The 8,664-nt window shown below is 34.7% G+C and overlaps 1 protein-coding gene across 1 annotated transcript; it reads left to right on the top strand.

Annotated features, from left to right (window-relative positions):
* Window positions 1–383: 383 nt before the first annotated feature.
* LOC105697198 (alanine--glyoxylate aminotransferase 2, mitochondrial) lies at window positions 384–8,664 on the top strand (the record flags this gene model as incomplete). Its single annotated transcript, XM_023433031.1, has 4 exons — window positions 384–587; window positions 3,479–3,793; window positions 7,802–8,053; window positions 8,384–8,664. Coding segments are annotated over 4 exons (909 nt in total), but the record flags the coding sequence as incomplete, so codon positions are not given.

Consider the following 8,664-nt stretch of genomic DNA (forward strand, 5'->3'; position numbering starts at 1 on the left):
ATAAAATCTGGCAGCACTGGTTCGGGAATGCGACTGAACGACCGTGCTTCACTTAGGTAGTTATTACAGGAAATGTCTGCATTGTAAGAAGAAAATAGTACAGGACTTTCGATTCATTTTTCAACAAGGATAGCGCTATACAAACCGTGACTTTGAGTTCTGTTACACCCTGTATAAGGCAAATATTTTGTGCTACTAGGGACTGATGAAGTAACCCTTACTTTTTTCTGTTATTACCCCATAAGTTGCCTTGCAATAAGGTTACGATTACCTATCACCACAATTGTCATTTTTCTGTCCATTCTTTTTTTCCGTTCATGAAGAGTTTCCCTTTTTACTACATACGTGCAAATATCCTACTTTGTACCTTCGGATTCTTTCAGACAAGGAATCCAGACGTTTACAAAGGTCCTTGGGGAAATCCTCGATGCCGAGACAGTCCCGTGACGAGCAACAAAATGAAATGTCAGTGCACAAATGGCGAATGTCTTGCTTGCGAGATGTATCTTGAGGACTTTGAGAATGTTTTTAGACACAGTTTACCCAGTAATGGAAGAATTGCCGGATTTATCGCCGAAAGCATTCAAGTAAATACTGCAGCATTGTTTATGTATGCTACGCCATATTATTTTAGGGTGAAATTAAACCGTCGAGAAACTTAATCATTGTCGGTATAAATAAATTCTTTTAAGAGAATGTGAAAGTTGCATCTGAGGGATCGATCATTCATGGAACTTTTCTGTAAACTGGGTGTACTGTTACGTCCCGTCCTTCTTGATGGTAAAAAGGCGGAAAAGATTGAAGAGATTACAGGGATATGGAGAAGAAAGGGAAGTTAAGATTCGGGATACCGTCAGATGGTCCTGGGACCAGCTCGTCTAATCTATTTGGACTAATTTTACTTGGAATACTGGTTTAGGATTGACAAGTTGAGAAGCTGCCAGTCGAACTATATGACCGACTGACGATTCGGATTTCGAGTAGGCCAATTCGATATGGGCCAAACGAATTATGAGAAACTGGACCACTAATGTGGAAAAAGAAAATAATAAGCGGTTTGAATTCCTTAATAAAGCATTTATTACGGATAGAATAAAACAATAACGATATAATAGATAATGGTTTAGAAGAAAAATATTAGTGTTGGATTCCTGGATTCAATATAATCCACCAATAGAAGAGACTGATCTCTTTAAATCGACACTTGGCTGCGAACGTATTTGCAAGGACTCGTCTGAACTGAACTGGAACTGAAACTGAACTGAATTCGCGCTCTTGAGACATGAGCCCTTTTAAAGGTGTTCGTCTTTCCTTTCAGTGACCTAATCGATGGAGTGAGATTTCAAGACGTCTAAACATCGATATCTTTAGTTTGATAATCGATTGGTTTGTCATGCTGTCTAAATTGATATCAGTACGCCGTCTTCCGATTTACCTTTACAGTTTATAAGATCTTAGCCTAAATACGCGAGACGCTCGTGATTCAGCTCCAACGAGTGACAATAAAACTCATTAGTACTTAAAGCTAGAGATAATTTATCGGGTGGGTTACGTGGGACGTAACAGTACCGAGTCGTTTCAAACTTTACAATATGAATATGAAGGCTTTAAGGAAGGTCCTGGCGCCCATGAAATTTATTGTTTATAACAAATTTGTTAACCCTTTGCACTCGAGGCCTTTCTTGCCCGGACGAATCAGCAACTCGAGACAATTTTCCGCATACTTGGTGAATTCCATCCAGCTAACTTAAAATGATTTCACGTACAAATTAACGTATAAAACTATTATATTTTTATATTTTATGCATCCTTACATGTGGAAGAAGAAAATTTGTTAAATATTATATGAAGGACTGTATTGTTGCTTTGTATGGTATTTTATAAAACAATCGCCAAGATGCACCCTCGGTTGTTACAACCCTTAAAATTCGTTTTTCGAAAAAAACCAAAATATGCTTTTTTTGTATTGTTCCGGTCTATAAATTAACCAAGTTTCAATTGGATAGAGCAATTACTGTTCGTGTAAGAGGTAAAAGAAGTATTCAAAGGGGTGGCTCACCCCTTAAAAATGAATTTTTTCTAAAAATTCCAAATGCATGTTTCATAATTCTTCATTCCCTACATTTTGACGATTGTTTCATGAAAATTGGTAGAGTGCTTCTATATGAAACAGCCAACTCACCCCCTTGCACGGCCAACTTTGAAGTCTGATTTCACCCCCTTAAAGTGTTTATCAGCCGATAAAAAAAAATCACAGGTCTCTTAGATTTTAGTCCTCTATAACATATTTAAAAATGAACAAAATCGGAGGGGGACACCTCAGGTACCTTCCTTGTCAGTCATCATTTGGCTTGATACGGAAACCCAATCGGCAACAATGGATATATATGTTTATATTATTTGACGAAGGGTAGAATGATACCCCTTGCCATTTAACCGGGACGATCCTAACAAATAGGAAGGAGTTGCCACGTCTAATAAAAAAAAAAAAAAAGAAATTCCACAAGAAATACACGGGAGCATCCCGCAGAGGTAATACTTTAGTTCTAGCATGGAAAGATAAAAGGATAGTCACATCTTTGACCATTTGGAATAATGCGGGAATAGCTCCCGTGAAAAGGGTTTTACGAAAGTCCTTGAAATCGTGGCTTAAGCTAGTTTTAGGGGGTTTAGATATTTGTTCAGTTAATTCTTATATTCTTTACAAATAAAAAAAAAGCAGAGAAACGAACAGTCGCTTAGTCATCTACAGGATGGAAAAAACTTTGGTCGACCAATTGAGAGATTTCCGCCATACTCGTGATCGAGCTTCTACTTCGACTTCTAGCTCCGACGAAATTCGATCGAATGAAAAGCTGCATGCCATTCTAACAGAAGTTAAGAAGGATTGGAAGGTTTGTTCTCAACGAAATAAGCCCGGTGAAAGACATCAAACAACATATTACTGCAATAATTGCCCCGACAAGCTGAGGATGCATCTTGGCGATTGTTTTATAAAATACCATACAAAGCAACAATACAGTCCTTCATATAATATTTAACAAATTTTCTTCTTCCACATGTAAGGATACATAAAATATTAAAATATAATAGTTTTATACATTAATTTGTAGGTGAAATCATTTTAAGTTAGCTGGATGGAATTCACCAAGTATGCGGAAAATTCCCTCGAGTTGCTGGTTCGTCCGGGCAAGAAAGGCCTCGAGTGCAAAGGGTTAAATATCTATAAACAAATTGTTAAACAATTGAAATTTCATGGATGTTAGGACCTTCCTTATAGCCTCCAGAATCACATTGTAAAGTTTGAAACGATTCGTTATAACCAGTTCGGAGAAAAGTTTCATAAACGAGATCTCCTTGAGGCAACTTTCATCACCTTAATCAAGATACAATTTCCCCGAGGGGATTATGCCTTTCATGTTTTATTCTTGTCCCTAGGTTAATAATTATGCACTAATTATGTTATTATTTCCTCAAGGGCGTCGGCGGAGTGGTGCAATATCCTCGCCGGTATTTACAAAGGGTGCAGAAGAGAATTCGTCAAAATGGCGGACTCTTCATAGCGGACGAGGTGCAAACTGGTTTCGGCAGGACCGGCGAGCATTTTTGGGGTTTCAAGGCCCATGAGGTCGAACCGGACATCATCACCATGGCGAAAGGCATTGGAAATGGATTCCCAATGGCCGCAGTCGCGACGAAGGCGAAAATTGCCGAAACTTTGTCGAGAGCGTTACATTTCAACACCTTCGGAGGAAATCCTTTGGCCTGCGCAGCAGGCTGCGCAGTGCTCGACGTAAGTCTGGCCCACATATTTCTATTTGTTATTATGTCGCGCACACGGAAAAATTCATGATCTAGCTTGACAACAACATTTTTTTGTTCAAAACAGCATATTAAGGCGATTTGAAAGGCTGTTTTTACCGACCGAATTTCCTTAAACTTCTAAACCAAGTTTTTTTTTTTACAGTAAAAATTAATCAAAAAGATTAAAAATTTACCACAACTTCCCAAATTCGATTATCTATCTGATGTGCACGCGAGGTCTCGGAGAGAAAATGTAGTTGCCACTGGAATCACAGATGGCGTAAGGTGGCACTGTGCAGTCAATTGGGGCATAAAAAATCAAGAATACAAAGGGATTTCTGAAGTTTTACTTCGATTTCTTTATAATCATTGTACTGTATCGACATATTTAGTACGATACTTTATATAATTCGATACAGTTGTCGATATAAATTCGAACGCCGATAACGTAGGTATTCAGAAGAATTTGTTTTACCGACGTTGATCAAATCTCTCAACATGGTTCACTTCACCTTAAGATGATATGAAAGGCGCTGGGAAATTTAATTGGCATCAAAAAAATAAAATTCTCCTATACCCTTTTTGGTTAGTAATGTCTTTCCGGTTCACATAATACTTACTGTGAGGTTATATGCGCCTTTGATGTGCAGTTTGTTTAAGGTGATATGAAAGAGTCAGCCTACATATATCTGCGAAGTCAAATCGTTGGTAAAATTATTTTCCGAATTGGGTGTACCGATTCGTATCATATTTCATCACGGGAATATAGAGGCTCTATAGTAGGTACTGAAACTCATGAAATTTCATTTTTCTTCAAAATTTTATTTACTTATCATGGACTAGATCCAACATGGCGTAGTCCGTGCCTATTTTTGGCGTTTAACGCTTCTTGGAGGCGTAGGATCGAAAATGAAGAGTTTCGGGACTTAGTTCGAACAATTTAGAATACCTTAGAGATGGAATATCGTAGAGTCAGATGGGAAAATATGGAAAATGCTTTCACCAAGGATTGCAAGACGTTTGTCTTGGGGTTATCGCGTGTTTTTGGAGGAAAAATTGAGTTGCAGCTACACGTCACAGATGGCGACGTTACCCAGGCAACCCACGAAGTGGAATATACGTAAATAAATCGTCTAAATTAGGTCTGTAGGTATAGCAAATGTATATCGTCTATTATCCACCTAAAAAAGTTTCTAAAAGTTACATATAAATATCTATGTCTATTGTAGATGAAAATGATATATCCACTATTGATCTACAAATATCTATTTATTTTTTGACGCGTACAAAATATATAATAGCTCTACTAGACATCTACTAAAGGTTAATCAACATCGTTGAAAATACGTTTAGAAAAATAAAGGCACCTCGTGTAACGTAACGTTTTTTATAAATAAATCGTCTAAATTAGGTCTGTAGGTATAGCAAATGTATATCGTCTATTATCCACCTAAAAAAGTTTCTAAAAGTTACATATAAATATCTATGTCTNACTTTGATTTTTTATTTACTTCCTCTTTGACTGGTGACTATACATCATGATTTTTTACCACTGTGTAAATTATGATGTATTACCAGGCACCGTATGAAGTATTATATACGTACTTATAGTAGACGTACAAATTAATTTATAATATACTTATAGTGGAGGTGCAAATTAGGACATAAGTATAAAAAACTCACATCATCTATGGTATGCATAATAAAAATATCCCGTGAATATATATGTAAATCATTTACAGGCCCATATTTTCAGTACATATATCATAGAAGTCAAGATAACCTATATAGAAACCTGAACTATTCGAAAACGTTAAATTGATTGTTTATATTCAGCTTACACAGACTTATAAAAATGTAGTTTCACCGTAAATAATTGCGTAAATTTAACTGAAATATCTTTAAATCATATTCATAAAATTCATGCACTTTTAGTATATAAAGTTATACGAAGACTATGAATTTACTATTTTAAAAGTGATTCGGTATACATTTATTATTCACTTTTAAATAAAAAGATGATTTTATTATATACCGTTACAATTTTATAAATGACTCTTAATTTTTCAATCACTGACGAGTTTTTTTTTTAAATAAGTTTACAACAAGATGCAATAAGTATCTTTAAGGTGAACTGAAACACGTCGAGGAACTTGTTCGACGTCGGTAAAGAAGATTTTTCTAAATACTTACGTTGCCGACGTTCGTTTTTATATTGACAGCTGGGTCGAATTATATTGCGTATTGTACCAAATGGCATACTCTAGCTGTCGTTTTCGTACAATAAATATCAAGAAATCGAACTAAAACTCCAGAAATCCTGTGGATTCATGCTTTCTGGGGCCCTAATTGACTGCAGAGGGACCCCCTGCGCCATCTGTGATTTCCAGGTCAATTAAATTTTCACTCCGAGACATCGTATTCCTATCGTTTTAGCAAAGAAGCGCATACAACACTTTTTTTGCCTTTATCCAGTTCAAATGCGAGTTTATCGATTACCAGAGTGTTCTAAATTGTCGTAAAATTGTCTTGACCCTTTCGATTCTCATATCAGAGCCTTCGATAATTGTATACTGATCGAAATATGAGAGCTCGACGCCATTTTGGTTCTGGTCTGGGTTGAGTTAAAAATGTTTTTTAAAAATCCAAATTTTGAATGTGTCAAGACAATTCTTAGATCATCAGGAGTGATGTGTCAAAGTTTCGAACAGTTTGATCTAATACCCTTAAAAAAAAGTGTATTCGAATCGACTCATTTGAAGGGTGTTTCACTTCACCTTAAGACGCAAGGATGGAAATATTCAAAATGGCGATTTGCAATTCTAAATGATCGGGAAACTTCCGGTGTGGACTACTCCTCACTTCTCGGGTCTTGACCTTTTGTTTCATCGGCGATTTACATTAATTGTTAGTTTCCACATGATTGTTTATTCATGCTGAATTCAATGTAGGATTGACGCTACTTACACCGAGAGAATAATAGCTGGCTAACTGAACAATTTCTACACCGTTAAAGCCATTTTTGTTACAGGAACGCAATTTATTGTTTAATTTACTGTACATTGGTAGCTGCAACTATCTTTTAATAATTGGGTATATTACTGGCTTTTGTACGAATTTTGTAGCAACGGTAGGAATATTTATTTAAAGGTTTTTAATATTTTAGAATAGTTAGGTTAGCTTTTAAGTATTGCCAACTCTGATTGCAAGATGTTATTATTTCCTCTACCTTAATGTTCAGTATGTAATGTTCATACATAAACATTGAAGACATCTCTTGTAATTAAAGTGGCTCTAGTAGCATAGAATAATTTCTAAATATTTGTTTGTAATTTTTGCTAAATATCGCAAGCGATAGATATTTTAAGATGTCTCGTAGATTTCATTCGAATATATTTAAAATATTTATCGAAAATCTCAATGACATATTTAATTTTAATAATTTAGAAACATGTATCGAAATTGTATTTTTTAATTAATAGCATATAATAGAAATACATTGTTTACTTTACGATTATTATCGGACACTTCATTTGGTATCAAAAAACACGATAAATTTTTGCAATATTTCCGTTCCGCTATTTCATTATTGTAACAAAACGTGATTTTGATTTTAAATATTTTTAAAACGTTTATAATGTATTCGGCAGATAATATTTAAAAAATACTTACATTAAAATGAAACGAAATGTTTTGTACAACTGTTAGGCAAATATTATGAAAACACGTGGAGCTAATATTATACAAATATTATAGAGGTAATATTCTAAAGTTAACGTTTTGCAAATATTTCAAATGTCTGCTAAATATTTACAAAGTGTACGATATTCGTTAAATATATAGAAAATATTGGACAAATAGTTTGTGCTACTAGGGAGGTGGAATAAAAATGTTCCTTACAATAAACAGCCAATAGAGTGCTTCTTTTTCATAAACAACCGAATTCATTCTTACTCAGAAGATTATTTCATTTCTTGTATTTCTCTTATTTTCGCAGATTATCGAGGAAGAAGATCTCCAAAAGAATTCACTAGTAGTGGGAACTTATCTTCTTCACCGCCTCAGTGCCTTGATGATTGATCATCCAACCACAATTGGTGACATCAGAGGTAAAGGGTTGATGATCGGCGTGGAATTAATCAGTGACGTTGAAAAGAAATCACCTTTACCTGCTGAACAAGTAGCCGACATCCTCGAGGACATTAAAAACATGAACGTCCTTGTGGGAAAGGGTGGTTTAAATTTTAACGTAAGTACAATAAAAAATTAAATTAAATTAAACAAGAAAACTTATTTATATTGTACATTTGATGATAAAAATATTATTTTTTCTTAATTTTTGCGGAAAGGGTGGCTTGAATTTTAACGTAAGTACAATAAAAAATTAAATTAAATTAAACAAGAAAAATTATTTATATTCTACATTTACATGATAAACAAATGTTCTGTTTATTTTTGTGGAAAGGGCGGCTGAAATTTTAACATGAGTATAATGAAAAATTGAATGTAATTATACAAAGAAGATTATTAATATTGTACATTTTCACGATAAACTAATTATTTTCTCATAATTTTTCAGGTCTTGAGAATCAAGCCTCCGATGTGCATAACGAAGGAGGATGCCGATTACACCGTTGATGTTTTAAACAAAGCTCTGGAAAGGCATCGCGATAAATATTTAAGGGACAAAGAAAGCGTCTTCTTTAGCGCAGTGTAAAGAAGATTCACAATTAATATTCGTGCTTCAAATAATATTCGGTGCGATTTATCATTTATAAATAAGTATGGGATGTACTTTGTATGTATTATTTAAGAGAGAACGAACGGTTGTTAATTTTTGCTTTTAAACTAATTTTAAGA

Source organism: Orussus abietinus, unplaced genomic scaffold (genome assembly GCF_000612105.2).
Source record: "Orussus abietinus isolate OABI.00-Male unplaced genomic scaffold, Oabi_2.0 scaffold555, whole genome shotgun sequence".
Classification (NCBI taxonomy): domain Eukaryota; kingdom Metazoa; phylum Arthropoda; class Insecta; order Hymenoptera; family Orussidae; genus Orussus; species Orussus abietinus.